The following is a 23381-nucleotide window of genomic DNA, read 5'->3' as shown; positions in this document are numbered from 1 at the left end:
TACTCTATGAAGACTCACCATCTCTATGAACTGACAATTTTCTTTTCAAACGTGACCTTGCAGCACCCTGACTTTTTCTTTTCTTTTCTAGTCATTAAGACAAGTGTTGTCGATTGCCATGAAATGGAAAGAGAACTACAGTTGAAGAACCATCTCGTCTCTGCCTTTGCTCAGGGTGTATTTTTTTTTAAGGAAAAAAAGCTTGTTTATTTTTACTCCATGGTCAATTACAAATTAGGAGTTCCAAAATGTCTGACTATGGATTCAGAATTGTGCTTTGACTTATGTGAAATAGCTATAACTGTGTGAAAAGAGTAATTATTTCACATTAAACAGACATGTATATTCAGTATATGACTAGAGGGACAATTTAATTAACAATTACAGCACCAATTGGTGGTAAACCTCTTTGGCTGACATTCTTTCTGAAATTTGACATTTCAAAGCTTTAGCCATAATATTTGCACTGGACACCTTCAAATGAGTATGATGAAATGTTTAAGTGTGAGTCGTCATTTTAATATTAGTATATATATATATACTTTAAAACTGAGTAAAAGAAACATTTACTGGACAAAAGTGAACAATTTTGTACTGGGTAGAATTGAACTCTCCTGTAAATTGTATCTGTATGGAATGTGTAAAAACATAGAATAGATGCCTGATAGCGTGCTCTGGCATTTGATTATTCTAGAATAAATAAAAGGAAATATAAGATTTGGGAATGCAGGGATTGGTTGGATACATGTTAAACTGATAATAACTTTGTAACCTTGCAGATGGAGTTGTGTGTGTGTGTGTGTGTGTGCATGCATACTCAGCACAGTGGTGGTGAGATGCATATGAGCTTGTATGTTTTCAAGTAGTATGACTATATTCCCAGCGTGCCTGTGTACCCAGGGAAGTCGTGTTTTCTCTTCGTTTGCTCGGTCCTCAGCAGTTGCTGTTTAACGCTGTGCATCTGAGCGGATGACCAGTGTTGACAGGAGGGTGAGAGAGGTTGCGGATTAAACACTTGGGGCAAAGCCACACACATCCAACCGTACCCCAAACACACCCCACTGCTGCTGGTTGATTCTTGAGCAGTATGTGTGTGTGTGTGTTGGACAAAATGCTATATTTCTCAGTTAGAGGAGCACACAGAGGAGATGAGACGGCCACTGGTGACAAGAGGTCAAAGGGCGCATGGCTGCCCCTTATGGGGGAAAGTACTGAGCCCAGGAGGTAGAGAACACGGTTAGGCCGTGGCCCATTTTTTTTTTTTTTTTTTACACCAACCAACATGACAAAACATCAAAACAAGGTACTCGACTGAAAGATGTGACTGAATGGAATCAAAACTACGGGATTCCACAGAGTTTGACATGTTGAAAGATAGGAATAATGTGATGCAGCAGATCAGAGACATATAAAGCAACATTTTTAAGCAGATAAAGCAGATTGTATTTATGAATTTGTGAGCAAGACTTACTGAACATCAAAAGCCGGTGGTCTGCAAAACCCTTTCTCAACTTGAATTATTAAATCTGTGGGTGTCGCACGCACACACACCACCCTGCCATTATACTGTAAATTAACAAACTTCTTCAAAACTACTGCGGAAGCCATATAAAGCTAGTTGATACTTCAAGAATGAGCTTTGATATTTCTCTAAGGAATACACTGTGCCTCAATAATGTGGTGACTGTCAAGAGGAAAGGGAAAAAATGATAACTGGTTTAATCTATTTAAAATCCAAATTAGATCATTTTCCTGAGTCTAAAGATAAAATCCAACCTTGATAATAAGCAAGAAATACATTTATTTAGGGTGTGATGTTACTCTTTGTTCTCTGAATTAAGAACTTTTGGTGTAACACTGACATGAGCTATAATCGGTAGACTCCCCTGTCTTTTTGAGCTAAAAAGAAACACTGCACAGACACAGAGCCACACAGATGCATGGAGAAAAGGTTTTTTTTTTTCTTTCTTTCTTCTGGGAACCGAGAGCAGAGCAGTGGCTCCCACTCTCGTTGCCCATACACCTTGCTTTCCCTCGCATGTCTTTGATGTGCCCCTGGAAATGTCACCAGTCGTCAAGGCATTATTTTTTCTCCCTTTCTCCACCTCACATACGAGCAAGACAATTTGCTGTCGCTCACTGACTCCCCCCAGAACCACCCCCAGCGCCCGCCCCTCAACCCAATCCAAACAGAATGCGTACCAGTTTCCACAGCTATCTGGTAGCCAGCTTCCAGCCTCCGGGATGACCTTTCTAGCTTCTCTGTGTTGTCCAACAGATGTGCTCTCTGCATCAAATAGAAAAAAAAACACAGAAACAAAAATAATTATTGAGAAGGCAGGGAAGCAACACAGAGAAACACTACAATGTCACCAAAAGAAATGTCTTTCTGGTCTATGTGGCCAGTATAAATGAGCCATAACAAAAAACAATTTTACAAACTCCTAAAATACTGTAAGGGTCACATGGTTGCCTTTTTTAAATGAGGCATCCCCTCCTCATTTGCTCCAGAGGCACTGTAATGCAACTCATTACTTCACATTTAGTGTGGAGGGCAAGGTTGAAGAAGTCAGGAAGAGCTAATTGAGATATAATAAATTACAATTTGCAGCTTTCATGAAACAAATCGAGCCAATGGCTCTGAAATTATGTCTAAATCAAATATGTTTTTGTCATGTTTTGGTTAAAGGCACATTGAACATGTTGCTTTCCCAAAAGTACCATTGGTGGGAAATAACATTAAATATGTACAAAAGTTAGGGTTAGGTTTGAGATAGACACAAAGACAAAAGTCATAGTCTAAATGGTCCATCTACATAAAACGAAATTGACACTGAGAGGCTGATGTACAACAAACATGTTGGGAACCTTTTTAAGACAGGCTAAAATGTGCCTGTAAGATTCCCAATTCACATATATCAGATGAATGGCACCTCTCCATGAGAGGGGTCTAGGCCCGTTTCTGCACTTTGAGAGGAGGGAGGGGAAAACAAAAAAACTTTAGTTATAGTAAAGCTGTCAAAATATGTACTGGCTAATCACTCCAAGGAAATAAAACAGAAAAAAACACGACAACATCCCACTTTTCAAAGTTTGACAGTGAGAAAAATTAAAAAAACTTCCTCTGATTTTTTGTTGTTGCTTGTCTTCTGTTTGCAGTTGACAGATGTCATTTAAAATAGCAGAAATCCATTTTAATAGTTGAAGGGCCGGGAGGGGGTTGGGGAGGGGGTTGGTGAGAGATACTAAAAGGGTGAGGAGGAGATATGGAGGGAGAAAGTGGAAGAGGGGGTGCGTAGATGGGTAGGTGTGCGGATCTGCTAGCAATAGTGGTGGTAAAGCACAGAGGGAAAAATAGAGCCAGCTCGGGCTTAATGAGCCCCTATGGATCAGCGGAGATGGAGGGGACGTATTGACATGCAACGCTTAAGCTAATACACCTAGACCATGGCTGTGCCTGTGTGCCTGGGAGCATAAGGCAGACGGGGATACTGACAGAGTAGCACGCTCCCCCGGTTCTTCAAAGAGCTCAAGTGATTAGTATGTTATCATTACCATTCGAAACGTGATTTTCCTATTCCCTCTCAGCAAAGGTGACACGTCTCGGGGAGACGGCCAGCGGACTAGCAGCACAAAAAAGCCACTTCAAAGCGTTCCACTGAATTTTGCTCCCTCTCTTTCTCTCTCCCTCATTCTGTCTTCTTTCAGGCGGGTGGGGGAATTCAGGGAGGTGGCGGTGTGTTTGTGTGTTGGGGGCCATTAGAATAATGTGTAATATTATGGTGACAGAATCTGAAGGAGGAGGGAATACAACACCCAGCACGGAACCAGTATTCACACCCCAACGGCCTCCAAATGACTTATGCTTTCAAAAAATGTCCCTTCATAATATGAGAAGAAAAACACTAAATGTCGATACCCACATTTTTGTCAATAAAGAGTACTTAAAAAGAAGATATAGCACATACATTTCAGGATGTTTAAACAATTACAGATTCCTGATAAATAGACCATTCTGAAATCAATGCGACTGTGCGATCTATTAAGATATGCAAAACATCTGGGCAGGGGAGAGTCCAGGAGTTTTTTGTTTTTTTTCGTTGGGGGGGGGGGGGGGGGGGGGGTATTAGAGCCATTGCAGAACTATAGGTAAAACAATTGCCAATGGACCCTACTATACAACTTCTAAATGACGATTCCAACCTTTCCCTTACAGGTAAAACAAACAAGGTCTGTCTGGCAGGCCTGAAGGTCTGGTAGCTCGTAGCCCATCATGGGAAACCCCATGACATATCAAGTTCAAGGGATGGTTGGGTTGAATAATCAAAATATATTCTGTAACCAGTTGTGCTGTCTGTAACAACAACAAAAAAAATCCAGTCTGACAAATTCTGACTCATAGATTATATGTTACAACAAAGGCCTACACCCTCGTACAGACATACCCTAACACTGACCAGGTATCTGACATCTATATCAGTCTATGAATAAAACTCCACTCAGCTTAATAGCCAAAACATTTTATGCAGTAGATGACAAATATTGTGGATGTGGAAATGTATTACTCTTCTAGTCTGTGCAGATGTATACATGTCTTTTTTTATGACACCTATATTTTCAACAAAGGCCTTTTTGGAAACAATAAAAATTGTTTTTTTTATAGTGGAGTTGTAAGTTACTGCAGTTGTAAGTTATTAACAGTGAGTCCCAGAACAATGCAGCTGTAGCTCAAAAGAATATCTCCCTCTTCTTCCCTTGACTTTTTTTCCCCAATATCAAACACAGGCGGTTACTATCACAATTTTCAAAAGTTCAGATGATTCCTTATTATTTCAATAAGGGTGGGGGAGAGTCAAAGTGAATAATGATGACAGCTGTGATTCAGACTGACTGTGTGATCTTCTCCAGGGTTTGTTTGGGAGTTGTAAGACGAGGAATTACAAGTGTCAAACAGCTGTGAATAGAGGTGTTAAATATTTAAACATGTTTTCCGGCTGAGGAAAAAGTATAGTTTTTTAAAGCTGGCTTAAGTGTGTATAAGCTGTAAAAGCCTTTGATTCAAATGCAGGAGAAACTGGAAGGAAAAGGAAGAACAGAGGAGGTTGATGGTGAGGAGAGTGTGAATCAAACCAGATTAAATGCTGTTCCTCTACTTTCCAAAGGGAGAGGTGAGGTGAAGACAATCCCAGAACCTTCAGTGACAGAAAATGTAAATCAAGATGGGAGGAGAGGGGAAACGAAAATACCGCTTTCTTGAAATATACAAAATACATTTGCAGTCTGGATCGTCTCCCTTTCCCACACAATAAGTCTCACACTGGCTGAAGAGATGCTACAAATTTAGCAGAACAAACAAAAACATGAAGAATTAAGTAGTGTTTTTATTAAACTGTTATGACTCTACTTAATACTGCCTCAAAACTAAAGACAGAACACTTCGGGTGAGTTGGACTCAGTGGCGATGGAGGTGGGGGGGTTGAGTAAGTATTACAATTAGTCATTTCATTTGAGGTTTTTATTCAAAATGCTAAACCATTGCTAACATTTCATGCAGTCTGTTTCATGTATTAGCTCCTATTTAGCATTACAAAAAAAATGACTACTTTTTAAAAGAATTACAAATTATTTCAACCCTTCAGTCAGCCTAACTAGTCTTCATTTAAAAAATAAATCTAAACAACGGCAGTCCATCAGGTACATTTAACTTGTGCTTTGCTAGTGAATAGGTAGTTAACGTGTGTGACTCCTCAAAGTACCTACAAGACCCATCATGTAAATGCTCTGGACATGCCACTGCCTGAACTAGCAAGCCATCCCAGATAAAAATTCAAACCCTATTTACACTTGGTTTTAAAGATGCTGTAAAGCAAATTCCATGATTTGCTTCTTAGTACATTATATAGGTGTCAAATTAGTTGCTGAATGCAAAGCTCTAAAACTTTGTCGCGCTGAAATGTGGAGTTAAACGGTTGAACAGTTTCACACCCGTTTTCCAGTCAGGTTTTGTATAGGCGAGGCAAAACCCAACCTATCTACGTCACACCCACCTATCTACATCAGATCACAGACAGTTGCATTCTGTTACTCAGCTGGTACAATGAAAAGACAAAGAAATTAACACATAAAATATTCAGACACTGCAGGTAGGTCTGTTCTGATATATGCAATTGATTTAGCTAGTTGCTAAATTCAATGAATTCGAGGGGGTAGAGCTTCTGCTCCTTCAGGCGACACGCCCCCCCAGTCTCAAGCAGAGAAGACTTGTTGATTTTCTCAAGATTTCAAAGCCTAATTTAACATACTTGCCGGTGTTTTTTTCAATCGAATTTGGATGGGTAGTTAACAACATATTCTTCTGTGGTGTGATGAACTTAAAACTTATTTTCAAATCCACTTCACAGCATCTTTAAAATGTGGTAGGGTGATCGGATCACAAGAGGACAGCACTCATTTCAAGTGTTAACGACCACAATGACGCACTGTATCCAGTCTCTCAAACCACCTGCCAAGGTGGTCTGGGACGCATTTGATCATATATTTTGTAGTGTAAATGCTAAAACCAAAGTTATACCTATGTTGCCGACACTTTTGAAATGGTCGCTGAAAAAAAAAAAATGACGCTCAGGCTGCTGCATTTATATTTCAACGAATAGTCGCCTGTGCTCAACGTTCGCATGACACTCGACGTAGGCAGTTTCTTCCATCGCCTTGCACTCCACGACCGTCAACCAAATTGTTTCCGAAATCTCCCCCCATGAATTAAGCAACACTTGGGGATCTTTATAAAACGGCAGAGAGGCATTATAGAGATGAGGATATTTCCTCACTTGCTGTTGAGCGCTAGCTGAAAATTCAAACAATGAAGTCAACGACACGTGCCGTTTATCTAGCAAATCACACTTTGCACGACACTATGTGTCGACATCAGTGCCAGTAGAAATTTCTCCTGGTAGCCGACACTTTCAAGCGACAGTTAATAGTGTTGACCATGACGTCATTTCTGTCGGCGACCATTTCAAAAGTCTCGGCAACCTTAAGTATAAATTAGGCTTAATGCATCATGATGCGTACCCAACAAGAATGTAACAGGAAAAAACTTAATCGAGAGCCACTGCTTTTCTAACACTTGCACTCACTGTTATCTTGTCCTGCTCTTTTCCAAGTAGCAACTGACTTTGTCCAGACAATCTCAACAAGGACAGCCAGGGCCGGCCCAAGCCTTTATGGGGCCTTAAGTAGAATTGATTTGGGGGCCCATCGGTGTCGCCAATTATTATAATGTTTTCTTAATTACAGTATTTATTCGATTAAACTTCGATTTATTACACATTGTTCATTTTTGCTGCGCCGTTTATTCGAGGCAGCGTTTATTTGAGGGCGACATTTAATCTAAGAAATATGGTATTCTAGGCTGTCTGCGCTAGCATGCTAACGTGTTTGCTACATTAAATGTACGTACAGACAGTTTGAACAGTACTGTACGCCGGTCTTCTAAATCACTGATTAAACAATTCAATGTCAATGTTAGTTAGACTAGCTAGCTCTATCTCATCTGCTTTTTGTTAATGCTGATTTGCAAGGAATGCAAGAACAGCTAGATAGCGAAAACACCTACCTACTGTAGCCATGTAAACTAGTTTAGCTTGCTAATGCAAGAGCACCTGCTTCTTTCTCCAGTTCTTTCAATAGATAATCTAGACAGGCGTTAGCAATAGGCTACACTGCTATTCGTTTTCTGGATTTTTTTTTCGTAAGCTTCCCTTCTAGTGTCTATTCCCTTCGAGCTAGAGTCATTTGCCAAGTAAGGTAGCTATATTTTTATATTTGAAACGCATAGCTAGCAGTGGACCCCGAGTGCAACACAACAGAATGTTTATTAAATGACATGCTGCTACTAGGTATTTCAGGACATGCTGTTCCTATCGTATTTCTGGGTTGGCGTTTATTACACAATGTTCATTTTTGGTGCGGCGTTTAATCGAGGGCAGCGTTTAATCAAAGAAACACGGTACATTAAACTGTAATTTAATGTGCTCTTGGGGGCCCTCTGGTGGCCACGGGGGCGCTAAGCAGCCGCTTAGTTCGCTTATGCCTTGGGCCGGCCCTGAGGACAGCCCATACAAGAATACACTTTTTTTTCTTCCTAGCTAGCCCATGTGAAACAAACCTGGTGCTATTTGGTCTCACTTTAGAAGAAGTGATGAAGGTTTTAACAAAATCTGAAGTGGTCAGCTGGACACCTTGAAGACCTATGAGAGACAGTGGTGAACGGTGATGTGTCTTAACTGTCCACTTGTGTTTGGATCACTGGATTTTTTTTTTGTATAAACAGGGACAGTGTGGGGTAATAGGATGGTAATTATTTTCTGTGCTTTAGAACAAATTGGGTTTTGAAAATACAAATATATACTTCTCGCCGACATCCAGTTTGGCACTTGCAAATATATTTTTTACTAATTTATGTTCGTAGGCTAGCATGTCTGAGTCTATTTGCTCGCGTGACAATTGGGAGTGGGATCAAAAGGCACACTTCTGTAAAACTGTGGCAGAGTTATTCAAACTTCCGCCCTACATGCAGCAGAGCAAACTTTAAAAAATTCAGGTAGATTTCTATCCTTGCTCTTTGAGTGTGTATCCTACACAGGTAGGATATTTGAGCAATTTAAAAGGTAGCTACATCAAGTGGACTCAATCTTTTACCTCTAGACCAGATTAGATATATATTTTTTCAACTCTGAAGGAAAATTAGACCAGCTGTAGCTAGCTCTGAATAATAGAGCCGCCCGTTTGATAGCTAGTGAATGAATATGGCCATAGCAACAAGCAAGTTGTAACAGCAACTAGCATAGCACTACCTTGATAGTGGAGACTGTCACTACATGCACCATGATACAATACAACCTGGTAACTTTTAGTTAACACATTGGGACAAACTAGGGAAATGTTAAAGTCTAATTTATTTCTGTGGATTCCAGATTCACACTGATGTGAACAGATTACTAGGCTGGCTTGCATTCATCAAGAGAGCTGATTGAAGAATATCTTCCACACATTTTCATTTAAGGCTTAACTGACCCTTGACAAGCACTCCGACACAAACTACTGAAAGTACAGGCAGAGATATTTAATACATGTAGACAATGTCATGGAAATTGTGCCTAAGAAAAGCTAACCAGCTAATAGCACACTTTGTGCAACAAGATGTACTTCTTCATCTTATATTCTTCATATCTGCTTTTGAATCCCATGTTGCTGCATGTTGGACACTTGCACACAATACCTTGGTTGTAGTCCAGCCTCGAGAGTGTGGGCATGCTGTACACACTAGGATACGCTAGGATATATAATTATAAAATACTACTGTCGCTTAAATTTGTGTTAAAAGTTCACAACTGATTTGGTGGTCTTAGATTGTTAAAGAAAGCATCATCCACTATATAATGCTTGAAGTAATCCTAAAAGTACTAAAATCATCATATGGTTTATATTCTCCAGCTACATGTACTATACTGCCTATTCTACTAAGGTTTTGTGATGCAGAGTTAGATTGTTACATGTAAATAAACATGAGCAGATCAAAACTGTTTTTGCATGAAATCTGAAAACAACTAATACCTTGATCATATTGATAACTATATTGGTAGAGCTATTCCACCACATACCAAGCCAGGCACTACACAATAGATTTCTTAACAAGATAAGAAAGAAAATGTGAGCTGAAAGCAGAATAAATAAGCTATAATGGCTGCTGCTCACAATGAGCTTTCTGAAATTGTGAGAAGGCCATTCACTCTCCAAGTGTCAATTATCCATGCTCTGTTTTAATGTTAGGGTTTTGAGTTTTAAGAGCAAAACATTGGAAAATATTATTTTTTTTTTACAAATGACCTTTATTATAATAATTCCCTCGTAGCGTAATAAATAGCCTTGGCCTTTGGGTTGGGTAATCAGAAATGTACAAATAGTATTCAAATGAGCTGATTTTGATTTCATGTAGGAGAGATGAGGTCAAAATCCCTGAATGAAGAAAATCTAAAACAGGAAGTGAGAAAGGCACTTACCTCTTCACGTAACTTTATCAACTGCCATGTGAAGGCAAAGAGAAAGAGACATAAATAGAGAAATAAAGGGAGAGAGTGAGGGACAGATAAAAAGGACAGCAATGGCAGGAAGCAGATCAGTCATGCGGCTGGGTACAGAATTAACCTTGACGATTTATCTGTTTGGATGTTTAGCATTTGAAAATCACAGACAAACACATTAAACGAAGCTAAACACGAGACTCTCGCAGATATTTTTTAACAAACCAAGATCAAGTTCTGGTGCTGTCACAATAAACAAAGAGAGGGAATAGATTTCAGGACTTGCGGTGTCTAAACAAGCATCATCAAGGATTTCACATCACAGAACTTTATATGAAAAATCTGATCTACTTTACAGTGGGAAAATGTGACTTGGTACAGACATATTTAATTTAATAAAAAATCTCAGGAATTCAGTACTAAAACTAAAACATTATAATAAATGCTCCATTTAATTGCAGATAGGGTAATATTGGGCAACTTTATTGACAGTTATATGTGCACCATAGCTGACATTTTGTCAATATTTCATGTACTTGTATTTCAATATGCCTTCTGTGTGCATCATGTGTATACATATACATAAATAAATAACAGTAAAGTTTATAATGAAGAGGTTATGAATCTAAATGAATCTTAGCATTATGTATTTATTATGAAAAATAATTGCACATTTTCAGTGGAGTAAATAGAGATAGGTATTTAATTATCCATAACTGTTAGCTAACATTTAAAAAAAAGAAATATAGGGGGCAGATATAATTCAAGCCTAATAAAGATTACAATTTTGTTTTAACAAAAATGTACTTCTCCTCATGAAAGGAAAGAGGGAATTTTATATGAGCACAATATATTTGATAAAGAAAGGGCAAGGACTTTGTCTTTCTTTTTTTCTTCTTTGTAAGCCTTTGCAGGTGTTTTTTTTTTAAATCAAAATGTCTTGAGATGTAAGGTTAGCAGATCTAAAGGGAGGCTCTGGGCCACTATTACTGCCCTCTTATCTCTCTTGGTAAGAGGTGGTCATTTTGAATATTGGTGGTTTGACATAACTTGGTATCTATTAGAAAAGGGAAGGAGGAGTTGGATCATACATTACAAACCGGAATGGGCGACAAAAAAGAGAAAAGTTGTATCCGTGTTTGATTGTTACTCGTTATAGCTACAACTGACACCAATATTGGACCATGCTGAAACCTGGATTATTACACGCAAGGCCTTATTAGCAGTGGCATTCAAACTATTCTAATATTTAAACTGAACACCTACATAATATCGACATTTGTATAGAAAAAATCTAATAATTGTCTGAAGCAAAGGTTAAGTAAGAGTACAAATAGTGTCATATCAACCAAAGGTACTGATCAAGTTTCATTAAATGATCTACAAAAGAATCTGTTAAATTTGTTCAGAGTAAAAATTCAGAGTACTAGCCTCAGGAGTAGTGACAATGATTGGCTGTAGTTTCACAAACTACGGAAAATGTTTTTTTTTTTGTTCTTTCAACCTTATGTTGTGAAAGACAAAGTTCAAAACTACACCATAGATCAGAGATTTGGAGTTTGGACAAGCTTACCAGAGCTGGCAATCACGCACCACAGCTCTGCCGTTAAATTCAATGAGTACCGAACAAAACTTGTTCCATCTTATTTGTTCTGCTTGGCTGATTGTAAGTCCTCATTGTGGATTTGGAGCCAACATTCAGGGCTTTGTGCAGTGTATTTTTGTTTGAATTTTCATGTAGCTTGATTTTGCTTTGGCATCCCCTCTTTAAAACATAAACCCAAAATGCTAGCTTTGCTAAAGCAAAATAAGGTAGTAAATGCTGGATATTGTAAATGTTATAATTACGCCTCAACCACCGCCTTTCCCTGTGTTTTTCTGATGCCAGCCAGTATTCAAAAATGCACTGCTCCAATTTTTCTGTTATGATAATCAGCAGATTTTTTCAAACAAAGATTTTTTTTATTCAATACGGAATTTGATACAAGTGGTAATCTGCTTCCTTTGTAGCCTGTAAAATCTGGTCCATGCCGGCTCAAACCAGCACAATCTCTTGTGGCCAAGCCTTCTGCTGTGACTGAAATCGAAACTATTCCGTAGTGTGTTCGTGTGCAAAAAATCGTGTGTGTGTGCTGACTGCTATGCGTGTGGTATGATGAAGTGCATCTGTGTGTCGTTTGTGTATGTGTGAGCTGCATGTAGAGAGGAAAATAGAGGGGAAAATGTGCAACAGCAGACTAGCACATTATTAAAAAAGAGTGATAGCGCCAATTCAGTCTCTGTCCGCATACAGATAACAAATAACTGCTGAACTCTATTAAATCATCTTTTAGCCATTATCATGCCATTTTCAGAACTTATGACAACTCCCTATTTACTTAGCTATAAATCCTTGGCATGTACGAAGAGATTTGTGACTGGTAATGATCTGCTCAGTCAGGGTTATATGAAATGATCCTGACCTCTTTCAGATCGTCAGGAATTAAATTGACCAACTCACCCTGGTGCCCCCATCTTTTACCCTCCATTCTATTGCTGTGATCCCGTTCGATAAAAAAAGTGAAGTTGCAAGCACTCCACTCACAGCAAGACCAAATCATATGTTATCTCAATAAGTTTTTAAAATGTAAATTAGGTAAATAGGGCAACAAGCAAAAAAAGTTAAAATATGTAACATCTATTTACTTTACCTTGTCTCTGGCTGACACATTAACATTTCTTCTGCCAGCTTGTTATGGTGTGTCTGCTTAAGAGTTTTACAATGTTTTAAGTCTTTTATAATTTAGATTGTGAAAACTCTGCAGTCATAGTTAACAGCAAGGTACTCCATTTCAAATAAAAATAGACGTTTTTGGACATTGCACGTTTTTGTACGACTGGAGATTTGACAAGGCTGAAAGAGAACAGACATGCAAATGCATTCTGATAAAATTAGAGCAACATCCCCCAGCTTATGTTAGTACTTTTGACATATCAACCCATGTCAGAAACATCACAATGTTTGTCTGCATTTGAATGTTGAGCAAATATTTATTTTTTTATTTTAAAAATAGTTCTCACAAACTTTTTAAATTTGGGATTTCAATGTTTGTGAATAACAAAAAGCTTGTTATTCAATAAAGCCTTTAAACATCCACAGTATTTATGCACCATAGCAGCTCTCTAGTACTTGAAGAAATATGTGACAGTTTGAATGAAATATTAATTGTGAACAATCATTTCAGCCATGGAAGTTTTTGGGTCACTTTTCTTCTTTTGTCTTTGACAAGATTTTGATGGGAAGCATCACTGTCTGGAATGTGACAGCTCTTGCAGGAAGTTTACTTAAAACTTCTGTATGAAAGTTGAATGAATTCATTTTTGTGCCTCCCTAATTTGAAAATATGCATATCAGTTTTCCATCTCGGGTATACATATGTTTGTAAGATCCAAACATAAGTTCGGATCTACTCCATAGGTCATCCATGAAAAGGCAATGAGGAAGCTATCAAAAAAAGTAAAATATAATATTTTAGCTATTGATATACAATTCCGATTTAGCTGTGCTCAGCAGTTAACATACTGTGACAAAATGTGAACATGCATTTAATAATTTTGCCATTTAGTTTGTTCAAATACATACCTTAACCCACACAATTTATATTGAATAATCTACGAGTAAAATACAATTACGCTGATTTAAGAGGTGACAGACAGGATGTCTCAAATGATTAACAACCTTTGCTGTTGATTTGTGCTTTATAATGCTTTACTTCAAAAGCACTTTAACTTTTTTGGATTGTGGCATTGTTGAGCAATTAAGATAACTTTTAAATCTATAATTTCCGTTTTTTAATTTCAATGAATTAATTTCAGTACATTTCCCTGTTTAATGTTTCTGCTCATGGTCCTGAAATAAAGATTGTTAATATGCTACACATCTGTTGCTTTTAAATGCTTTGAATTTAATATTACCTCAACCTCAGAAAACCAAAACATTTACTTTAATAATAATTATTTTCAGATATTTATATTTTCTTCATAGGTAAGTTGATTAATGGTAATTTCTTAGAGTGAATGTAAGTTAAGAAAACATGATAGAGCTGGGACAAAAAAAACTAAACAAAACAGAATTGATGTTGATGTGGAATTGAGGAACCTAAGGTTGATACTGAATCTGTTCTGACTATCAGTATTGTGTGGGGTATTTAAATCGGTCAAATGCGTTTTTTTTGTTCATTTTGTTTTATATGTGTGAAAGTGTCTGTCTGTCTTCCAAGGGGGAAGGTGCTTCCATTGGTGAAGGATCTTGATGGAGGGGATAAGTACACAGCCGGCTGGAGAACAGCTGTGAGGATAGGGGGTGGGGTAAGTGGGGCTTGGTTTTGACCCAATCTGGTGCTGCCCAGACGCTGTGCCCAGACCCCGGACCCCATTCATTTAGAGCCTGGCCAGCTTTGCATTAAACAGGCCTCCTTCTGCATGACTTGGTGCCAATGCTATGTTGGCCCTTGGTGGCCCCTAAGAAGGGCCCTGACAGGCCTTGACACCCCACCCCAATCCCCTCACCCGGGGGCCAGCCACCCACACAGGGAGCTGCCAGGCCACTGATTAGCACCTTACCTGACTCTCAGAGGAGCCCGGGTCCTCCCCCAGGAGCTCGTTCCGCACCTCATCACTGTAGGCAATACGTGACCTTTTCTAAAGGAAGAGGAAGAAGTGGGACAGAGGAGAAGAGGAGAAAGAGAGCATAACAGAGGAGAAAAAAAACAAGAGGAAAAATAAGGCTTAACACAGTTGACTTGGGGGAAAAAAAACATTAGGCATTTCTAAAGCACGAGAGCCCCCTAACGGAATCACACAGACAGGCAAACGTGTAACGAGAAAATGATGGCGTGACGATCTGTGTTTCAAATATTATGTGCCTGGTCTTCCAGTCTGAGCTTTATATTGCTCTTGAGGTGATACATTACAGTGGAAATTATAAGGGAAACAATATTTTCCCGCTACTAACAGACCACGTCTGAGTCACATATTGAGTCATACACTGTATAGGGAGCAGCATAGAAGGGGCATGGACAAGGACAGAGATGTATAAGGGAAGTATCACTTGGCAAGGCTAAATCTTCTCTGGGGGTTGTCACTGCTGTCAGCCCAGTACAGTGCCAGGCTCTGTGATACTGTCGATGCAGGGACTTAGACGGGGACATAATTCATCACCCATTGGTATTCCATCAGATTTGGGCTCCCAATCTCTCTCGTTCACCCTCTCCCCATATGCCCCTTCAGATAGGAGAGGGAAAGCAATGTCCAAAAAAAGACAAACACTCCGACACAATCGTTTCATACACACTTCAGACTACGCCACCACCATTTCTGAAGGAATAGATGTGTGTGTGAGGTGTGTACCGCTTGTTTACAGACACAAATGTGATACATATTCTCTGCAAACATAATACAACAAAACATTTTTGATTTAATATAGTATACATTTGCATGCTTAGCCAATCTCTTGCAGTGGAGAGGAATAAATGATTGATTTGAGCACTCAGTACTCAGTTTACTATCTAATTATTTTTATAAAACAGTCGGCTTTACTTTCAGTCAGATGATCTGGAATAATCTGATTTTAAAGATTTTTTAAGATTTAAATTCTGAATTTTAAAGAAAGCATGGATACTGTGTTTTGGTTAAACATTCTTAGAGAGATTTGCAATAAAAAATAAAAATAAAATCTTTAAATAGAATGTCCAGCACAGCAGGGACAAAGTGCTATAATTACGGAGCATTAGTGCTGCACCGTTTCCTCTGTTAAAGTATTAACCAGTATGAATGTTCGTACATTAAGCAAAATATTACTACATGTAAATGCAAAATAGACCTTTCAAGTGTACAATTTGTACAGTGTCAATTGTTATTCTTAGACAGTTAACTCGGGAAGTAGCATGTGGGCACAATTCCCCATCCATGCATTTCTATTCAACTTTCCTTTAGTGATTACGGTCAGGCTTTTGTAAAAGGTTTAGGGTTAGAGTTGCACTTTTCTATTATTGCTACAATAAAAAGCAATAGTAAAACAAATAAGGGGTGCGCTAGGCTGGTTTTGAACTTAGTGTTCCCAAAATACCACAGTGAGCTGCTTTTTTCTCAATACACAATGTCAATCTCAAAATGCATCACTAAACATTCACTGACTACAACTGCATATGTATAGATAATGCTTCCATCCATTGCCTAGATGTTTTCTTAGTAGACATAGAATAGACATAGAGGGAAAAACATTCAAATAAACTGTGTATCCTCATCTGCCCTGACATTGTTTTCATGTAGAAACCGAGGCATTCTTCTAAAGATATTCACTTTTTCTATGAGTTTATCACGAGAATTGAACAAATGACAGAAATAATTACATCCAGAATTCCTCTCATGTATGTAGTTTAGCTAAAAATTCTTCATTTGCTTAATAATTAAGCATCTAAAACCAGTCTAAAATAATTGTATAGAGTTTAACTTAAAGTGGCAAATCTTAGTGAGTGGGGGAACAAACAAAGTGACTATATTTTGGCTGTTATTGTCACTGAGAGCCTGGGAATTGAACAATAATTACTGATGTCTGATTGATGAGGTCAAGAACAGAAAAATGTATTGATAAAGAAAGTGTCCAGTTGCATTATAACCATGGACTCAGCCTCCACAGTTAAAATGACTGATTATTATTTATTTTTAAAGTATATTTGATATAGAAGGGGTTAAGACTTATGATTATAAGGGAAATATAGAGGTGCATCTACAGTGGAATAAAACGCAATTTGGATAGAAGGACTGTAAGATATTAATGTTCTGCTAACATGATTGTTCATTGTGTGAGCTAAAACTAAAATAACAAACCTGAAAAGAGAATCTAGCACAGACAGAGTATATTCATCCTTGCAAAGAAAAAAAAACACATTTTAGTCAAGCTTCTTTAAGAGTTGCAGTGTCACTTGAGGAAATGACGGGATGACAGTAATTGAGAACTAGAAACTTGATATAGGGGTGGATTTGAGTGTGAGGAGTGATGTCTTCTTTAAACCCGACACCGATTTTACGTAGATCTAAATAGCTGTTTGTTGCAGCTGCATATTGACAGCTTTTGAAATGAATGAACGCAAATGACAACAAAAACTAAAAGGAATGGGAAAAAAATAAAATAATAATCTAAAATAAAAGACCTACAACTACTAAGAGCTACTTCTTGTTCCGGTTGACTTGAAGTTAGAATTCCCCTCTGGAAAACAAAAGAGATTCTTCCCTCGCCATTGAATCCAACACAAGCATCACCCATTGACAGACTATGATTACCTGTTGGGTTAATATAAATAAAATGAACTGAAATGGTTGGACCTTATTTATGTTAGATTTGGACATATGATATATGAGATCAATTATTGGAAAACAAGACAATTGCCTATGAAATGTTGTTTCATCTCATGATAGAGCATGAGACAGAGCATCATGTACGATTAGTATTCCCCAAGATATAGAGTAGAAGGATATATATTGAAGGCTGTATAATGCATAGAGAAGACAGAGTCATTTTAAATATAATCAATTTGTTGAAACTTTCTCATTCAAGTTGTTATATAGGATTGAGAAGGAGAATGAATGCAAATAAAGCATCATGGAAGCAGAAGAGGAGGCTTTGTAATCTAAAAAGAATGTGCACTTTTAGAAGATAGCTTATTGCCATGGAAAACAATTATAAAAGAAAGATTTCATCCTTTTGAATGGTTTTTCTTTTGTCACTTTTTCTAATCTTTGGTGAGAATTTACTTCTATTCCCGGAGGCACAAAAAAAGAACAAAGGTCCATCTTAACTTTATGCAAAGTGGTCCCCCAGCTTTTAAAACTCTACACATCCCATCAATTTAAAGACTGAGGTGCATAGTGTCCTGTCAGAAACACATGTGTTTTACCTCTGTTGGAAAAACAGAGATCATTTTCAACCCATCAAAATGTAGTTAAATATACATTGCATACAAATTGATATCAGATATGCTAATCAGATATGCTAATTAAGACAATAAGTGCAAATCTTTTAAAAAACGATATATATATATGTATAAAAGATCCTACTGTTTAATCAAATAAAAATAACACTAATAAAATAAATAATTGTAAATCTAAGCAATATTTTTTTACAATGAAGAAACTGATGACTCTCACAGTATTGTGACTGTGAGAGTCATCGTTCTACGTTCTACTCATTAACAGAATAATTAAAATCAAATACAATTATATTTATTATAAACATGTTTTTTTGCCCTCCAACTTCCTTCCTTTCTGTATGCTCACTGCGACCAGCGACAAGGACATCTCAAATAATTGTGGTGCCTGGAAAACTGAAAAATGTAAACAGTTCATTAGATAGAAAATAAAAGGTGTGAAAATACCCAGGGGCAGAGAATAATGAGGGGCCCTGAAGTTATCTGCACATGCTCTTTCCTCTTCATTCTTGCTTTTTCATTTTGCCACACTGAGATGGTGGTATGGCAAAAAGTAATTAAAGGTATTTAATTTACAAACGTGTGTTTCATTACGTGTTTCTCAACATCGGCAGAGCAACTCACCATTTTGAAAATAGGGTTTCATGCCACCCTAAAAATTCATTTCCTGCAAATGTTTATGAACCACTAAGAAAATAGTGTTGGCATTAATGATTACATCATTCACTCATTATGATTATGATGTTAATAATATCATGATTTCGATAATTACTTGAAGCAATTATTACAATCATAAAAATTACATCCTAAACTGAATACAATAAATGAGAACATAACAATTTAAACAAAAATGCGCAACAAATGTGAAATAAATGAATCTTCAACGTGACATAATTTCCTCATCTCTCAGAGATTTTTTCCTCAGCTGAAGTGTAGACCCGGGCCAATGGTTGCTCTATAGTTTCCAAGAAGCAGGGCAGAGGTGGTGTACTGTGGCGCTGCGTTAAAAGAAAGCCGAGACCTTTAAGCAGGCAGAAGTATCACAACAGAGTCTTCAATAATGCATCTCAGCCTAGCAGGGGGTTAACACACTCAACCGGCACAAAGAATGGTACACACACACACAACTGTTGTTTTTTTAACTCCTTTTAAAGCAAACTAATTGTCTGGGGTTGGTCAATTAAGTAAGTGCTCCTTTTAATGTGTTTGATACATTTTCCGATAGTGAAGCATTGACAATTTGATTGATGCAGATTCTCTGTTTATGCCTTTCTTTTTGGTCTTTGGTGTCATCAAAACTTACTCCTCGTCTTTCTTCAGAGGCTGCATGTATGTCTGTGCAAGTTTGGGATAAACGGTCGTACAAGCATACAACCCCTTGTGTGCTATGAAAAATCTCATTGTGTGTGTGGGTGAGTGCATTGGGGTGTGTCCCTTATGCACTCCAGCTCACCAGCCTTGTGTGTTCCTGTTTAATAGAACAGCATCAGTATAGGAAACCCAAGACTTAGACATCAGCATGGGGCCTCTCATTAGCTCACAGGTTGGTGGAGTTGTGGCTCCAACAAATACAAGGCATTGTGTTCCACTTCCATTACAAAAATAAGTGTCTCGTTAGAAAGCCATCACAGAGACACTCATACAATAAACTCACATCATAAACTTGAGACATATAATAGGTTAGCTAATATGCAACAAATCTAAACTGAGAAGGTTTTATTTTAAAGTGCACACAACTCTATGTTCTTCAGAAACCTCAACTTAAATGAAACAATAGCTGCTTATCTATGAATGTATTATTTCTGCATTGCATTTGCTAAAAGAAAAACTCAATATATTTTTCATAATCAAAAGGTAAATCTTGTCACAGATGTAAAAACAACACATTAAGAAGTACAAAATTGTTCTGAAATGTTGTCTTACAACACGCATACAACGATTTACAAAATAGTATTACGCTGCATGCAGAAACATTTAACATTTCATCTCTGGGGAAAGACCTTGCCTTTTGTTTTGTCACGGAACATAGGCTATGTCTGCAATGGAAGCTTTTTTTCCACCACCTCTGTGATACATGTGCTGTATTTCCCTGTCAAAGTCGTTTCTATTGTTAAGTAGAGCTGAGATCAGTCAATAAGCCTAACGACTCGCAAAGCAAGAGGGCGAGAGACAGAGAGAGAGGAGAGGAAAACGATCGCAATTGAACTCCAAACAAAAGAGCAAATTCGAGGGGCTTTGATTGAGGAAACACCATATACTTTTTGAAGGCCAGGGAATCGTCTCTCAATGGTTATTTCTTTAAGGCATGTAGGGCCGATTAAACCCAATATTAAAATATGGAAGCGCTTCTAATGAAAAATCAAAGGCTCTGCTTCTCTTTCACCCGTCTCCTCCATTCTTTCTCGTTCTCCCAGAACATGAATCCCAGGTTACGCGAGAAAGAGCAGGAGAGGTAGCTAGAGGAGAGGGGCCAGGGACTGGTGGTGCAAGCACACAGGCAGACAGCCATGGTGGAGGAGTAAATCAATAGAGCAGAGCCGTCGGGGAGGTAGCTGGGCGAGGGGGGAACCAGAGCAGGGCCGCGGCTCCGATCACAACGCTGGCTTCTGGCGTGCAGTGGGGAATAAAGTGGGCCTCCCGGGGTCATTGCCAGAGAAAAGGTGAGATTAGAGGGAAGTGGTGGAGGGATTTCAGAGCGGAAGGGATATGGAAGGAGAGAGTCTGTGTGTGTGTGTGTGTTATGGGGGGGATACCTGCAGAGGGGATACCAGGGACCAATCGGCCCATTAGCCTGTGGCTACCTACATATGGTTCATTGAACCCTCCACTGAGAATAATTTTTCAATCCCCCCCCCACCAAATCCCCTTAAAAATAAAAAAAAACTTAACTTTTAACCTTTACTCTGTTTAGGTGGGGATTCTCTCCAGATCTTGATATAAGATTTGTATCTGATGTTTATTCTCAGACTGTAATCTAAAAATGGATATGCTAGATATAAAGACATATGTGGACTCATTTATAGGATGGTTACAGTGTATGTCAATGTGTGTGTGCGTATTGGGGGCAGGGGACACTGTCTTTGTCTGTCTATGGAAATGTGGAGAAGACCACCTTCCCTCTCTCTCCCTCATCTTTCTTTGGAGGAAGATGACAATTGTCTCGACTCAATACCTCCCTCATTAGCATGAGAATACAGCAGCATGCATGAGGGCTTAGCTACATCATTAATGCTATATATTTGTGTACACTTTCTTATTTAGCTGGCTAGAGCCCCATTCAAATGCAGATGAAGTCTGAATGTCCTTTCCAGAGCTATTCCAACATTTGTCCCCCTGAACCACCGTACACACTTCCACTCTCTATGGGACTCCACAGGTTTTGTAGTGGAATGGAGAAGAGTTGCTTATAGGATTAGATGAGCCATTGAGGTTTGGATGTGAGTCTGAAGGCACATTCCAGATATGGTAATTCGTCTATGCAGGTGAATGCCTTGCTGAGACTTATCGTTACACAGGTTCCATATCGACACCAGGCAAATATAAGAACACCTAGGATTCTGTGTTTTGGCTTTAATTTTTTTTTACCAGTTATCACAAACCACATGCACTGATCAAATAACAACTCTTAAGTGCATTAGCACAGTTCAGCAGATAAACTCCTTAATGGCTGCTGAAGCAAGCTGATGCTCTAATTGGCAGGTTCAACCTCTGAGATGACTGAACAAATCCTTAATTCATCCTCTACAGTGTAATTCTGATCAAGGCCACAGCAAGATTTCACCGCAGGCTTCAAAAACTGTCTGAGAAAAGCCAAAATTGCATTTAGTAAACGCCTTTTTCCTCTTTGCTTTTCTCATGTTCCTTGTTAGACTGACAAGGAAGTCAAAAGTACACTAATTAATGTTTGATTGGCAAACCTTATCCATATATACATTTTCATCTGATAAAACAACATATTTTGCCTAGCTTAATTACAATTACTGTGCATAAATGTTTAGCTATTACGTTCAGAAGAGCAGTGGATAAAACAAATTGAGGTGTTCTATGGGAGGAAGAGGGGGAGGTAGTTAGTGTCTACCTATAAACATCCACAATTGCACATAAATGCATCTTATGTGTGTAATATAATGATGTCAGCAATATGAGAAAACACCACACCTCTTACTTGTACGGTTTACTAAGACGCAAACAGTGGCTGGAAGTACACAAGCACATATCCATTTAGAGAAATGACGCATTACATTAGAGAACCCCCCCCACCACCACCATATATATTGCATTACAAGAAGTACTATAGAGTAATTGGGAGAGGAAGCCTCATTCTCACTTTGACAGAAACATGTGAATAACAAAGTAAGGTAAGGTGCAAACATACTATACTTTCCCTCCAATGTTTGGCAACTAACCTGGTAAGATTATGTTGTTGGTGTGGTTGTTGATGATGGTATTAGGTATTAGCAAACACTTTTTGTCATTTTTAACAACTCTTCATTGAGTTCAACCTGACAACAAAGTGATGAGCTAGATAGCTATGTCTACTGTGCAACATAAGTTAATGCAGCCAGCCGACATGATACTTCTTCACCATTTATGTGAATTTTTTATAATAATGGAATGATTTAAAATAGCATTCATCCACATCAAAATATATATATATTATATATATCCACATCAAAAAAAAAAAATATATATATATATATATATATATATACATATATATATATATATATATACATATATATATATGTAGGTGTTGAGGCATTCTAGGTTCTTATCGAACAAATGTCAAACTATAAATAACTAGGCCTAATTCAATTAGGCACACTATTTCAGACAGAAATGCTTAAAATATAAAAGTTCACTACTTTTCTCTCTTTCACATTTGGCTCTCCAGTACTTAAAAAAAGCAAAAACCCACAAAAACTGTGGCAAAACAGGCCCACTGGATGATTCATAATGCATTTCATAAATACTTTATGATTCTCCCCCATATTAAAGCCAGTCTGGGGGGAAAAAAGAAAGAAAAAAAGTGTCACCTTTTCTGGTCCTGCTTGTCAGTGCATCACTTGGGTGTGGGTGTCACATGTCACTTCTAGTTTACGCTGCTGCATGGGACAGGTTTGGAGCACGGAAATCGGGGGAGGACAGCACTGACAAAAGATGAGAAAATGGATGGGGAGAAGGGGAGGAATGATATATCATAGCCCCTTCTTTTTATTTTCTATATTCCTTCCCTTATTATCTTTGGCCCCCTCTCATTCGAGTCACTCAATCACACAGACCCCGAGGACACAGAAGACCTGGGAGGGCCTCACTTCAGGAGTCACATGCATGC

The 23381-nt window shown here is 38.2% G+C and overlaps 1 protein-coding gene across 4 annotated transcripts in view; it reads right to left on the bottom strand.

Moving 5' to 3' along the window:
- The window catches only part of vti1a (vesicle transport through interaction with t-SNAREs 1A), a 134009-nt gene that overhangs the window by 79272 nt on the left and 31356 nt on the right, over positions 1 to 23381 (bottom strand). For 3 of the 4 annotated variants that reach the window (XM_084670972.1, XM_084670970.1, XM_084670973.1), the window contains exons 4-5: positions 14685 to 14762; positions 2203 to 2287 (exon numbers count right to left, since the gene is read on the bottom strand). In XM_084670972.1, the coding sequence (XP_084527098.1) occupies positions 2203 to 2287; positions 14685 to 14762 (163 nt within the window). Of the gene's footprint in view, positions 1 to 1431; positions 2056 to 2202; positions 2288 to 14684; positions 14763 to 23381 lie in introns of those variants that run through there. The other variant, XM_084670971.1, reaches the window with a different exon arrangement.

Source organism: Hypomesus nipponensis, chromosome 13, assembly GCF_054491055.1.
Source record: "Hypomesus nipponensis isolate SF chromosome 13, ASM5449105v1, whole genome shotgun sequence".
Taxonomy (NCBI): Eukaryota; Metazoa; Chordata; class Actinopteri; order Osmeriformes; family Osmeridae; genus Hypomesus; species Hypomesus nipponensis.
The sequence above is the reverse complement of the archived record's forward strand: the minus strand, read 5'-3'. Positions and strand labels throughout refer to the sequence as shown.